This window comes from Nannospalax galili, unplaced genomic scaffold (genome assembly GCF_000622305.1).
Source record: "Nannospalax galili isolate Female #2095 unplaced genomic scaffold, S.galili_v1.0 scaffold25, whole genome shotgun sequence".
Classification (NCBI taxonomy): Eukaryota; Metazoa; Chordata; class Mammalia; order Rodentia; family Spalacidae; genus Nannospalax; species Nannospalax galili.
Window position 1 is genome coordinate 2719750 of NW_008355642.1, and position 14860 is coordinate 2734609.

General features: G+C 39.7%; 1 protein-coding gene across 1 annotated transcript in view; it reads left to right on the top strand.

The window, feature by feature from the left end:
- Gucy2f (guanylate cyclase 2F, retinal) overlaps positions 1–14444 on the top strand; it is a 100385-nt gene extending 85941 nt beyond the window's left edge. Inside the window, 6 exon segments of the mRNA XM_008852962.2 lie at positions 2826–2913; positions 2916–2999; positions 6704–6802; positions 9763–9857; positions 14183–14284; positions 14364–14444. Of these exon segments, the coding sequence (XP_008851184.2) occupies positions 2826–2913; positions 2916–2999; positions 6704–6802; positions 9763–9857; positions 14183–14284; positions 14364–14444 (549 nt within the window).
- The last annotated feature ends 416 nt before the right edge of the window (positions 14445–14860 follow it).

A 14860-nucleotide genomic window follows, 5' to 3' on the forward strand; every position in this document is an offset into this window, starting at 1 on the left:
GTCCTTCAGCTGGCCTGAAACTTGCTATGTAGACCAGCCTGGCCTTGAACTCACAGAGATCTGCCTGACTCTGCCTCCTGAGTGCTGGGATTAAAGGCGTGTGCTACCATGCCTGGCCTTTTTCTTCTTTTTCTTTTTTAAAATAGATTTTTATTTTTCATGTGTATGAGTGTCTTGTGTACATGATATCCAGAAGATGGCATCAGATCCCTTGGAACTGGCGTTACAGATGGCTGTGAGCCACCATGTGGGTGCTAGGAACTGAACCTGGGTCCTCTGCGAGAGCAACCAGTACCCTTAACTGCTGAGCCATCTCTCCAGATCTAGTACCATGCTTCTTTTTACTCTTATTCTTTTTATATATTATATTGTCTCTAGGCAGAAAATGGCTAACAATCTCTTAGCTCTGTAGAGACATTTCCATGTCGGCTGAAACGTGGATAGTTTTCATGTAGATGGAGAAAGATACCTCAGGTATCCCAAAGTTTAGACAACTCTTCTGTCCAAAGAACCATGGTAGAGCTGGAGGATGAGTAGCTCCGTTCATTGACTCCTTCATAGTAGTCTGAAATGTTCCAGCCCTCAAATCACATATATAACAGTGTGTGTGTTTATCTCAGATTAGACGGGGCCCTTTTAAGTCTGATAGAGAGCCTTAGGGTGAGGCCTGGTCAGCTAAATAGGGTTCAGAAATAGACATCATTTCTATCAATCAGCAGAAGCTGTGGGCTAATCAAGAAGTGCCCATAGAAACTACTGTGGAGGAAAAAAATCCATGGAATCAGGCAACCTGCCTTAACTTGTTGAACTCAAGCAGCCCAAAGAGAAAAACAAATCACCAAAAGCTAATTCAGTAGAAACTAAAATCAAAGATGATTCAGCGTGGGCAGTAACACTGCCACTGTTTTAATCAATCCAGCTGATTCTGCTCAGACAATCATTGGGGGTCCTGAGGATGAGGCCATTAGCTATTTTAGTGCTGCATACCAAGTAACAGGTAGTTACTGGGCTGTTCTCAAGGTGGATCAGGGCTATGTGAATCTCCAAAATTTCAGGCCTGTTTATTAAAAACAACACAGTGCAAAGGAAATGAAATTGAACTATCAGTGAATTACCTATCAGCGAATTACCAAACCTGTGCGTATTTTCATTTTCCTTACCTGTAAAATTGGAATTGCCTCCCCTGATATTTGATAAACTGAAACAGAAGTGAGAAGTCTACTGGAAAAACTGGTGATTTGATTTTACTTTTACTTCTACACCACCCTCCCTTCATCTCAATCCGATTCTATTCTGTAACTTCGCTTCCTTTGCAGTGTCCTTATATTGACTGTCGCACCCCATATTCCCTAATATCCATCTATGCACTAATACTCAACAATGTCAGGCTCTGTGTTATTCTAATGCTTTAATCCATATCATTGAGATCCCCTGGGCAACTAACTTACCAAAGGTAAAGGGTCAAGTACCATGCTCTGATAATGGTCAGTCACTAACTCTCCACTCACAGAGAGCATTTACATTATAGCCCTTCTTCCTGTGTCCAAGCAGGCATGCTTTTTTTGAAAGCAGTAATCTTTCCCTCAAACTGTGCCAGGACTGAGAGGCATCGAAGTGAAGCACATTGAGGTACAATTCCTTTAGGGGTAAATGATCATTATTATTAGTTATTTAGAACGTGATGATGCTGTTTGCTGAATCCTAAACTATTTTTTTCTTGAGCCAAATAATAGCCACAGTCTTAAGACTGGCTTTAAGATATACCTGTTTGATGTTGTTGTTGATGATGATGATGATGATGGTGATGTTATCATCTACTTGCTTAGTTTGAAGTGCTTTGACATATCTTAAGTCATTTAGTCCTTTAAAAACTCTATGAGTATGCATTGACATTATCCTTATTTTAAAGATAAGCACACAGAATGGAGCAAAGAGAAATTAAGTGACTTGTCCCATGTTTGTAAATGGTGAATCTGAGATTCTACCTGGACAGTATGGCTCCAGAATTGCATGAGTTTTTAGCAATAATCAAACATGTAGTAGCCCAGCCTTACTGGAACATTTCATACAAGTCCTTTCAACTTATCATTTTGATTTACCCCCAAAGCTGAGTTATCTATAAAAATGAGCATACTCTGTGAAGCCAATTGGGAGTGCTCATTTCTCTTTATTACCTAGTGCCCAGTTGTCACTGGTTCTTGCAGAGTAGATGAGGGCAAGTATTATTGCCCCTCAAGGAGGTAACAGTAGGAGAGGAGGAGGTGACGGGGGTAGGGTTGGGGGGGAGAGACCCCAGTTCTCACACCCAAAATGTTTGTGAAATTAACTCCATTCCATTAGCAAAACAGGCAATCAACTCTTCCTGTCCTTCCTTTTCCCTTTCCCTATATTCTCCAACAGCTGCTCACTTACCCCAAATCATCTAGTAAAATGCTTTCTCTGGGAGCATCTTTGGTACCTTTTCCCAGAGTACTCCCCCAAAGACATCCTAGGGACGTTCCCACTTTCCCTTCATGCGGGAGTTTCCAGAAGCCTGATATTTCCCTAGGGTCATTCAGGAGATCTGAAGTAGCTACATATATTTCTGAATCTGTGACTATGAGAACTATGCATCATCAGTATTTTCTTTTTTCTTTTTTCTTTTTTTTTCTTTTTTTCTTTTTTATTTTTTACAGCTTTTTAAATGCAGCGGGACCTGTGAATCACTGATCCAGCCCTTCCCTTGCCTTCTTCAGTTTACCTATCTGACTTTCATCATACCCCTGAAACTCTGTGGGGGAAAAAGTAACGCACTTGTTAATCCTACGTCTTTCCTCTGATTCCAGGTAGAGACCATTGGAGATGCCTGCATAGTGGCCTCAGGTCTTCCAAAGAGGAATGGCAGTAGGCATGCTGCTGAGATTGGAAACATGTTCCAGGTATTCTGAGCTCTGTGGACACCTTCAAGATGTGACAAATGACAGAAGTTCCATTTTGAATTCGAATGGGTCTCCATTCAGGTAACAGAAACTGGTTAATGCAAATGAAAATACTTCCATGTACCTCAAGAAGATTTAGGAAAAGAAAGAAAAATATGTTGCTGTCCTCTGATTCTAGACAGCTGGATTACCCAGGTGTCTAGCACTGCTTACTTCTTTCTATCTACCCAGTTTACCTTTTTCCCATCACCTACATCACCTAGTAGCAGCAGCCCTTATTAATTCTACATAACACACTTTGCAGACTAGTCTTCTAAGTTTGCAACAACATTTCTCTGTTTGACTAGGCTACAAGATCACTAAGTATTTATGGCGCTTCGGATAACTCATTTAATTACTGAAAATCTCAATTAACGGTATTTTCCTCCCATACTCACCTTTTCTTGATTAAATGCCCTCAAGTACTCCACTTAGACTCTTTCTTTCCCTTTTCACATCATGGCGGACATCTCACTTGCCATGGATCTCTCTCTATTAGCTTTTCTTGCTTGCCTCCTCATTCTCCCCTTTTATCTATTGACTCTGTTCTTTAAGACAACTTTTCTTCCCTCGCCCTTTCACTTCTTTTCTGCTAAATATTTTAAAATAAAGAATGACTTTACCATGTCATTTTTTTCACTATTCACTTCCTCCTCAGTCCCTTTGCAATCTGGCTTTAGTCATCACCATTTTCCATGTCCTTGTCCACTCTTACCTCTGTATGGTATGACAGTTCCTCCTAAAATGCCTCACATGTGGCTATCATGCCATACTCCTTGCTCTCCAATGATGCTTTCCTGCTTTCTTTATTAGTCTTTTAGGCATTTCTGGTTCTCTGCCACCTTCTATGAGGTGATAATCTGAATTTTGAGTGTTCTCTAATGTATTTCTCTACTTACTTTACCCTGGCTTTCATTTTCTATCACTATCTGATAAATCCTTTTTTTCTATTTGTTCCTTGATTAATGGTATACCCTAAGGGTCCTACCTTGAGCCATTTCTTTTGTTCCCTCTACACTCACCTGGGTGATCTCATTCGTTTCTGTGGTTTAATGACTACTATGCATATGCTTCAGGATAATCTGTCTTTAGCTTTACCTGTGTGCAATCAAACTTCCTGATGCTATTTTCACCAGAATGTTTTACATGGTCTTCAGACTTCAACATGTCCAAAAACAAATTATTTTCTTCCCATACAAATATCCTTCTCTTCCTGCATTTTCTATTTCATTTGGCACTACCTCCAATGACTTTATTACTATCTTAGAAGTCATCCTTGATTCCATTCTCATTTTGATCTTCGATATTCACCTGACTACTATTTCTTTTTATTTTCTTCTTCTTCTTCTTCTTCTTCTTCTTCTTCTTCTTCTTCTTCTTCTCCTCCTCCTCCTCCTCCTTCTTCTTCTCCTCCTCCCCCCCCCCCCCCTCTCTTTCTCTCTCTCTCTCTCTCTCTCTCTCTCTCTCTCTCTCTCTCTGTAGGCACAGAAGTCATTTGATGATTTTATGTTCTCCTTCCACCTTGTGGGTTCTGGAGGTCAAACGCAGGTTGTTAGGCTTGGTGGCAAGTGCCTTTACCCACTGAGCCACCCATCCAGCCTGAACTACTAGTCCTTAATTTTTTCCCTTTTAAACACTTCTTGAGTCTATCTTGTCTCTCCTCTTCTCTTACTATTCAAGTCTAGGCGAAGTCATTTGATGATTTTATGTTCTCCTTCCACCTTGTGGGTTCTGGAGGTCAAACGCAGGTTGTTAGGCTTGGTGGCAAGTGCCTTTACCCACTGAGCCACCCATCCAGCCTGAACTACTAGTCCTTAATTTTTTCCCTTTTAAACACTTCTTGAGTCTATCTTGTCTCTCCTCTTCTCTTACTATTCAAGTCTAGGCCACCAGCATTTCTTGCCTAGATCATTGTAATAGTATCATTTTGTTTCCCCTCTCTCCTCTTCCTATTCATCCTTCCCATAGCAATCAGACTAAACTGTTGTTGTCTTGTCTCTACTTCCATTAGACTTTAATCCCCTTGGCAACAGGAACTGAGGGCTTAGCATATAGCACTTCTCTTCAATGAAAATTCCTCAGCTCTAATTTGTGTTCCAGGGCCACATCTGCAAATGTCTCAGCATACCTCTGTTTGGGTGATTCACCATTATTTTAAATATATTTATAACTTGAAGACATCTTTTCTAACAAATGAACACAAACTCCAAGTCCCATGTCAAATTTCTCATGGTAATCCATCAGACAATCAACAAGTCTGTTCGTTCTTCTTTCATAATTTCTCTTTTATCACCACTTTCTGGCCACCCACCTTCCATCACTACCTCCTTTCCAATGCTTTGTGCTTGCAATACTGCAACAGCCATCTATAGCTTTCTGTAGCTTTACTTCTTCCTCTTACAATGTATTCAATACACTGATCTGAGACAACAAAAAAAAGGGAAAAGAATAGTTTTCATATAATCCTTGCTCAAAATTCTCTAGTGGATCAAGGATCTGTATTTTGTATGACACACTTAATCCAACCTTACCTACAGTTTCTGCCCAGATGCCTGAAGGGGTAGAATGATTTCTCTAAGACCTTCCCAAAATTCCATCCATGCTGAAATCGCAATCTCAAACCTTTGATTTACTTTCCTTTATTTGTTCCTACTTAAAGCCTGCTTACCTATCAAAAGTGAAGTTAAACTGCCTTCTGCACTGGATCCTTTTTGACGGAGTCAGGTCCTAATAAGGAGCTCTCTTCATCCTCTAAACTATTGTAGTACTTCGGTCTGTACAACGTATTTGATCTCAGCCACATTGCCTTGTGCTGTTGCTTAATCACTTCCCGTGTAGTAATCTCTTCATTTCGATTTGAATTGTCTCTAGAATTTAGAACACACATTACATTTCTTTTTAACTCCTCATAGTGCCCTCCTTAGTGCCCAATAGACTCCTGAATGGGAAAGAAGTGAATTAAAATGAAAAAATATGTTGTTAGTTCTTTTTTATTCTTATTCTCAGCAGAAAGAACTTTTCAAGCAAAACACTTATTTTAACTCGGAAAACAACAAAAATACAATGCTGTAAAATTTAAACATAGAAAAAGCACAAATCAGAAAGGCAAAGATGGTGACATTTTTAGATACTTGTGAGCTAATTTTCTGTCTGGCTGCTGAAATGCCCCCTTCCCCAGTTATCCTCAACATGTAGCACAGTCGAAAAAAATTGCTGCAAGAGCAAATAGAACATATTTTTTATATTTGTAAATTACCTCTGTGTACTGCTCTTCCCACCCCCCAGCACAGATAATGGAAAGTTACCGCTACTTGTTTCCTGAGTTTCTGTCTTAGCAATAATTCTCTTTGTAGACACACTTGAGAGACAGAATTATGAGATTCTTTCTTCCAACCCTAAGGCACAAGAAACAGTCACATTTCCCCCTTGCATCAAACATGTTTGGATTCTGAGTCCTTATTCATATTTTTCTGGTTTGGTTTTGATGCTTATTTGTCCTTGTTGACAGATATAAGCATGTTGAGTGTAACAGTTACTAGAAATAAAGGTATAAGTCATGTCTGGATCATAGTAAATTTGCTTCCTTGTAGCCCAGAGTTCATTATTCAATTTTAAGTCTTCCTTCAGATTCAAAGAATAGCAGCTTTGATTCTTTTACAAACCTACATTCCTACCCCTCCTATGGCTCCTATGTTAGTATTGAGTACATGCATGTTGACTACAATTCTGGTCCTGCTACTCAGTAGGGCCGGTTGTTGCTGGAGTGGTGGACCTCACCATGCCCAGATATTGCCTGTTTGGAGACACCATGAACACAGCTTCTTGAACGGAATCAACAGGGTTATGTGAGTACCTGCAGATGGATGGATGAGATGGGATCATCCTAGTATTGGGAAAGTGATTCTTCAAGAAAGGGGAAAGAGAGCAGGGGACTTGGTGTTTTAATGTTTTGAAGAAAAAGAAAAAATAATTTGGGAAGATAAAGATTTATCACACATTTCCCTGGTCTCTAATAGTGAACCAGTAGGGGGTGATGTTGGACTGAACATGCACCTATCTTGTTCTAGAAATACAGCTGTAGCTAAGTAACATAGAATCAGCCAGTCAATTTGATCAAAACAAATTTAAAAAGTGTTTTGGACAGAAGAAAGAATTGGCCAGCCTGGTAGGTGTGAGGGAGTCATGTGGAGAAAAGGGCTAGGTAAGAGACTGGCATTTTTAGTTTTTCAACTAGTTTGTGAAGACACATGAACCAGTTGCCCCGCGCCCCCCGCTGCTGTTTTCTGCCCTCGCCTGCCTTTTGAACTAGTTAGGACCCCAGGAGTTCTGGCTTTATCAAATGGCTCCCTAGAACTTAGCGAGAAAAAAATCCTTCAATCTAAGTAGATTGGAATACCAAAAATAATTAATTCAAGCTTGCCTGTATATAAAATCCTTAGCTTCTATCAAAACAATCATCGTATCAATGATTCTACATCTTCCTCCCTTCTTGGAGAATAAAGCAGTACAAATTATGCCACTTGTTTGTTGTTGGCAAGATGCTTGATCAACCCTTTCTTGGTTATCTGTTATTTCTGCTGAAATATGGACAGTGCCCCAATGTGCCTTTTTACTTATACCATATTTGAGTAAAGCAAAATTTCCATGCTATTGTAGGAAAAAATAAAAAATAAAAACAAGACATTCTACATACAGTCTTTGTGATTTTCTTTTAAATGAAAGGAAGAAATCATTGAAACCATTAGCATCCCTGGCCTTGGCAACTACTAGGTACTTTAAGTTCTTCCTCAGCTTCAGCAACATACTCAAACTAGTCTCTGGTGATATGGTGGTTTATATCACAGTGGGTGGTGCCCTGTGTGACCCTACTCCCCATCACTCATGTGTAGAAACAGGCTTATACAATGGGTTCAGTCTTAGTCAATGTAGCCTGTGCAGCCATGATTAAGGAGGCAGTACAGAACTTAGAAGCTGTTGTCAGAATAAATTTTCTGACATCTGGGAAAGTCTTCAAATGCTACCGATATAGCAGAGACAATAAAAGTAGCCATTCAAGAACTAACGTGTGCATATGACTTTGCTCTTGAAGCTCAATCCAAGATGAAGTGAAAATGATCATGGAACTGCAATGCACTTTTGGCATAATACTCATGACTGATGTAAGCTTGTAGAAGGGTAAAGTCATATTCTGGTATGCACTGGGGAAAACTCTACACATTTCACATTGGATAAAGAGAACTGGGAGCAAAAACTGCATTTTGAGGTTTAGGCAGCACCTTGTTTAGTGGTTAGGTTTGAAGAGAAAATGAATGCAGTGAATCACCCACAGTGTTTATTAAGCCCTGGCTTTGTAAAGAGAGCTTTGTGTGGGGTACATAGAAACTGGCACATGTGATCTCTGTGCTCCTGAACATGGTTAGTGTGCTTTTCTAAAGGCTTATGACCGTGAACTGAATATGGCAGTAAGATCTATAAGTTACTGAAGATCTGTAAAAAGGTAGCCACTAACTTCATGTTAGATATGACGCCTATTAATAAAAAAAAATCTGTTTCTTTGAAATCTCCTTTGCATCCAGTTAAATAGACTAAGATTCTAGAATGAGAGTGACTAAGGACAGAGGAATGATCCTCTTTATCATATAGTTAGATGGCGGTTAGAATCAACTGCCTTTTGAGCTATGTGTCCCTCAGAAGCAGGGTCACCTTACTGCAAGACTTCCTAAAGATCAGATGCTGGTGGGATGACACATATTGGATTGACAAGGGGTATGATAACCAGGGATGTGTGTTTTAAGAACAGGACAATCCCTTTTGAGCAGAGGCTTTGGATGACTGTGAATCAATGAGAAAGATACAAACAATGGTGCTGAGCTGTTAAGAAAAGGAAAGTCATTGTGAATATACATGGTAAAAGTTTCTTGCTGTTCTTTTCAGCCATGCCTTTCTAGTCAGATTATAATCAGCTTTTAAATGAATAGTTTTCTCAAGTATGTATGAGAGCAAATCCTGGACTTTTATTTAAGACTCATATTCAACAAGGTGTCACCTCATATGGTGAAGGATTTAGGGAGGTCAAAGATCTTATCTCAGTTAACAAGTGGTTGGTCTTCATTAAAGAATTACACCTCAGTTCTAAATAAATTCTTAGAGAGCTAGTTCCTCATGTGAAGCTTTTTATCACATATCTGAATCCAAGATTGGAAAGTGATACATTCATGTGCATTCATAGCTAGAAGCACTGCCCCTAAAAAGACAGCTAGGGATGTCTCATGCCCACAAAATATTTGTTGACAGAGGTCTTGTGCTATTTCTCACTGATGTTTTAACCATGACAATACTAAGAGATAGCTGTAAGGGTACAAATTTTGGAAAAGACACTCTTTTGTCTCTCAAGTTGAATTATATAGGCTTGGGAAACTCAGTCTTAGTAGCAGCCTGAGCAAGAAGCTATTGAAGCCAAACTTCCTTCAGAGGAGGTCACATTGTAGGTGACAGCACAGTGGTGGCTGCTAGTTTCTCCATCTAAACCTTTGTACTAAATTAACACCTTTGTAGTATATGACCTTTCATCTGAGATAGTGTCAAGGAGGGTGATAGGGGCTACTGCTAACACCTTTTTGGGGCCTGGTGAGAAGGTCATCACTCCCCTTCCTCCTCCTATTCAACCAGTACTAAAGCGCTCTCTCTCAGGACTTTTCTTAGGGCTTTGTACACTCTGAAGTGGGGATATTCATTACATTATTAACGTCTCATTGATTTTATCAATGAAAAAAGAGCCAAAGTGGTGCGTCCCTTTCTTTTACAGCATACCGAATTCATGTCAGTCTCAGCACGGTAACAATTCTTCGAACTCTGAGTGAGGGCTATGACGTAGAGCTTCACAGAAGAACAGAGCTCAAGGTATAATGACCTTTTGTTTGGGGTAACCAAGCCACTTGGACACACCTGCTTCTAGAGAGGTCATGGTCTGTTGAAAGTGCTGACTTGGGAGTCTGAGAGTTGGGGCTATAATTTAGGCAGAATCTCAAGCTCCATTTGACGTTTCCTTCTGCTTCAGTGTTTTTCTCTTTGAACTCTTCTTAAATGGGGTGGGGGGTAATTGAAATTCTTTCTGTTTTTTTTTTTTCAGACTAGAAGCTCTCTTTCTGTTAAAGAACTGCCCAGAATTTGGCTTTGTAATGATTTACATCATTATTTTCTTTTTAAAAAATATTTTATGTATTATTTTTATTTTATATGTATGAGTGTTATGCCTGCATGTAGGTAAGTGCACCCATGTCGTGCAATGCCCACAGAGGACAGAAGAAACTGTTGGATACCCTGGAACTGGAGTTACGGATAGTTGTTAGCTGCTAGGATTCAAACCCAGATCTTCTGCAAGAATAGTCAGTGTTCTTAACTGCTGAGACATCTCTCCAGCCCCCTACATTATTAGTTTCATTGTCTAATGTCCATTTTGTTCACTCTTCAGCAGTGCTGAACATTGTTGTAGTATTGGTGAATTTAGGTTTTCTATGTGTCTGCTCAGCAGCCATCCTTTCTAACTTTTCATTCACGTCATTGGTCTCCTATATACAGAGGAACTTTATGTATTTCTCCAAGGACTAGGGGTGGGGACAAAGTCCATTTCTATGAAAGATAAACATTTTGTAACACCTGTCCTCTCTGTTGAGACTTTCACTTGAGCTGGGATTTGGGATTAGGGCAATCTAACCTCCTGTCTAGTATTTCCATTGATTTTTTTTCTCTCATCCCCTTTGAGATGGTTCCAGGACCACTAGGTGTAAGAGATGCCAGGATTCTCATAATCCAAGTTACTTATTTAAAAAAAAAAGAATCAAAACCCAGAAAGGCTAAGTCATTTGAGAAGGGTCACATAGTCATTTGCTAGCATAATCAGGTCAGATATCACTGAGCCTGATTTGTTTCCATGATACCATGGTACATGCAGATGATTTTTAAGTGATCATTCATAGAGGCGAGCAAAATCTGGGTGCTGGATATGGTGTGATTTGTTTCTGTCATTGGCATGACTTCCTGAATGGTGATGATTTACATGCCATTAGATTTCAGAAGTTAAAGTTTGGAAGGCTTGATTCTGTTGACCACCTCTTTTTCTCACTCTTGATAGCTCATCTCCTCTAATAGATCCATAATATCATCTAGCAGGTGAGATGAGTCACTTAAAACAGGACAGACTCTCATCCCTACCTCTGCAAAGAGCTCACACGATGACAGGATACAGGGAGGGGTATTTCATGGGCAGTAAATCAGATTGTTCAAGGCTTTTGTGATTCCACTATACATTCTGTCATTTCTCAGCAGTGAAGGACAAAGGCAGCTTGGTTTCCTGAAGCACTTTCCTCTGTATTGCTGGGCACAGAAATTTCTCTTGAAAGCTGAAGAATTGAAGAGGTCTCTCTTTTGAAACTGAAGAAAGAAAAATTGCCCCCACCCCATGGTTTGTATTGCCCCCACACATTCTAGACAGGAGCGTTGCATCTTTAGAAGTTTCAAGTACAAAAATGAGACTTAACTTCAAAAGCCCTTCACAACTTCAAAGTTTTCCCTATCCCAGGGAATTTGGAAAGATGCTATAGCAAGGAGGAGGAAGAGCTATTTTTTTGATGCCACATTGGGTCTTGGTTATTGGGTAGCAGATACCACATGAGGACTAAATATTCAGAGGGAGATACTGAGAGAGAAGAGAAAGAGACACCAGAGAAAAAGAGGACATATTGAGATGAAAAAAGAGAAGAAGACTCAAATACAAAAAGGGAGAGGATGTGAAATTCTTTCTGTTTCTGTACCTTCCACTTCTCCACAAGAGGCAGAAGCCGCAGGTTGGATATCAAGGGTTAAGGAATGGAGGTTTTTACTCTACTGGCAGCATGCAATACATGCCAAATTAGACTCTATCATGTTGCCAGTACATTTCTGAAAGTCTAATTCAACATGTTCACCCCTTATCCACTTTGTGTTGTTGCAAGCAAGAGTTGCCCCAGGACATGGGGCAGGAAGATGACATCTGATAATCAGCTAGCTGTGACTTCAAAGTTGATGACTAGAAACATCTTTTCCTTTCCGGCTGACTGAAGATTTTGTACATATCTAGGCAAATAAGTTACATTTTCCAGGGCCTTTATGTAAACTAGCATTTTGAAAAGACTGTTGTTTTTAGCCAGTGTATGTTTTTGTTGCTAGAGGGAGACACTTCTAGATTTTGTAATTTCTGGCGTTAAGGAGTATTTGGCTCTCAAGTCCATAAGCATTTGTATGTTTTGTGATTTTTCTTCTTCCTCAATCTCTTTTACTCTTTCTCTTAACCTGTAACACACACATACACACACACACACAGATACAGAGACATAGAGACAGAGATGGAGAGACAGAGAGAGAGACAGATGGAGGCAAGTGACCTAAGAAATAAAAAAATTATATTGCCAGATTTATTAACACCAGAAGGACTGGTCTCTATTGTGTGACATTGGACAAGTAACACCATTTTCTCTATATTTCTGTTTGTCTACATAGGGGCCTCTTCTTGCTTCTGATCATCAGGAAGCTTATTAATCTTATATCCTTTAAGATTTCTAAGAATTGCCTTTTGGTCTGTAGATTTGCCCTGTGATTCCAGTGTGTTAGAGAAGCCATGTGGAGTAGAGGGAAAGGCATTTAAAATGTTCAGTCTAGTAAGTTAATTTCAGTTCCCAGTTAAGCCTGCTTATTGGCAAGCCATTTAATACCATGAACCTCAGTGTCGTAATTTGCAGAATGAGACCAATAATAAAACTACCTTCTAGGGATTCTGTGAAGAATAAACAAGACAGGAGATACCAAGATGTCTTCAAAATGCCATGTCACTATGTTCTGTGAGCTTTAAGTGTAGAGGTTCCATTGTTAGATGTATGACTTAGGACTGAGTATCTCACAGACACTTATTCTCTGTGTGTGGCCAGTTGTGAAACTCTGTAATAGTCTCCATCATCTTCTTTGATGAGTGGTGACAGGTATACTTCTCTGCAAATATAAGAATACATATTTAGTATACATTAAAAAATTATGTTGGTTTAGGGATGTGACAGATGTAGGGTTTTCTCTGCATCTATGGACTCTCTAGCCATGTGTATTTGGCTATATTTACAGTGCCACACTGAGTTCCCTCACATTGTGTAGGCTTTAGATCCAATTAGATACCTCTTGATTACTCCCAAAATAAAAGTGCCACTACTGCACCATTACAGATAGTTTGCTGTGACAGAACAGGGCATTTGCTATTTACAGGGACAATCTTAATTGAAGTTTCTAGGTTAAAGTTTCAAACTGCTTCAAGAGGAAACTGCTGAAAGTAAGACTATATTTCAGATTAACAAATTGGAAACACATTCTATTATATTTCTCAGTCTAATATATTTTTTCCTTATGAAGCAGAACAAATAGGAGGATAGGCAAAAAAAAAAACTGAAAGGAGGAGAGAGAAGCTCACAAAGACAGATATTACTAGAAACCTGGGAAAGGGAGAATAAGTAGAAAGAGGTCATTGAGTGTCATTAGAGAGCAATGGTCCTGTGGTGCTTTCTTTCTCGCCTAAGACCTGTGATTCTTGACAACCAACCAACTGGTTTGGATGAGGGCATCCTTGACGTCTTGCCCTACTTAGAAGAATCCCTTGGCAGGATAAAGAACACTGAAGAAATACCGACATCTCACAGCAACCAGGATGCACTAAGCTTAAATACAATGTTGTAAAGCCCATATTTCGGTTGCATTCCCTTCTGGGATTTTGTGAGGCCCATTGGAATATAGACTGTAGGGAAAAAGTCAGCTCTACATATCTTTATTCTAGATGGGAAAAGACAATGATTTTTGATTACTGCCAAAAGATCAGAACCAAAATAATAAACATCTTCAATTGACAGTCCAGATGTTTTGTTGGTGTGAAGCCAAACATCCACAGTTTGCTAAAGATGGAGCTATCTGGTGGTGAGTAGACAGAACATCTGGGTAACAGCTTGATGCGGTGTTCACTTTGCACCTGACTACTCAGGCAAGTCTATGGAGCTTGCCTGACATATGGTCATGAAGCCATATAGAAAAGAAGCCTTTAGGGAATGGTGACAAGGGCCATTTCTGAGGCAAACTGAATGCTTACTCCTATTGACCAAGGGAATTTTTTAAGAAAAATTGGATATTGTGTCATTAAGATTTTATATATTTTCTAAAAGGGTAAAGGCACAGAGGAAACCTTCTGGCTGCTTGGAATAAAGGGTTTCACGAAGCCCCTTCCTGTGCCCCCACAAGTGGGCAAAGATGGGTAAGTAGAAGTCATACTTAATCACTGAATCAGAGTCTTTCTATGTCATAATTTTGCATACTCTCTTCGTTACCTATTTTTGTGTGTCTCACCCTACGGGACTGCAAGCAGCAGAAATTGCAGCCTTCCAAAGAAGAAAAACAGAAAGGCAGTTGGTGTGAAGCAAGCCATAAAGTGGAAAAACAGTAGAAAAACAGAGCACAAGATTTTGCCAAATTTTCAAAGCTGGGGCTCCCTTTTGTATGTGTGCCAGTCCTAGCCTTTACATTTTTGGCAGAATGTAATGTAGCTGGTGAATTTCCAAGCTCCACTGAGTTGGGTAAAACCTTCTTGTGGAGAGGCCTGCTGCAGAACGAGCTATACTTGAGGGATGTTGGTTGCTGTGACCTGAGAGATCCCTTTGTCTTCTGTACTGATAAAATATTTGAAAGCTAAATAGTCTGGCTTTTTTATCCAGTTATCAGATAGATGGCACCTGTTGCTTTCATTTTTGAGCTCCTAGGCCACATGATTAATCACTTCAGGTCTTTAGAGACGTGTATCTAGGCAATATGGCAATATCCTCTTTTTCATGGAATATATTGGCATG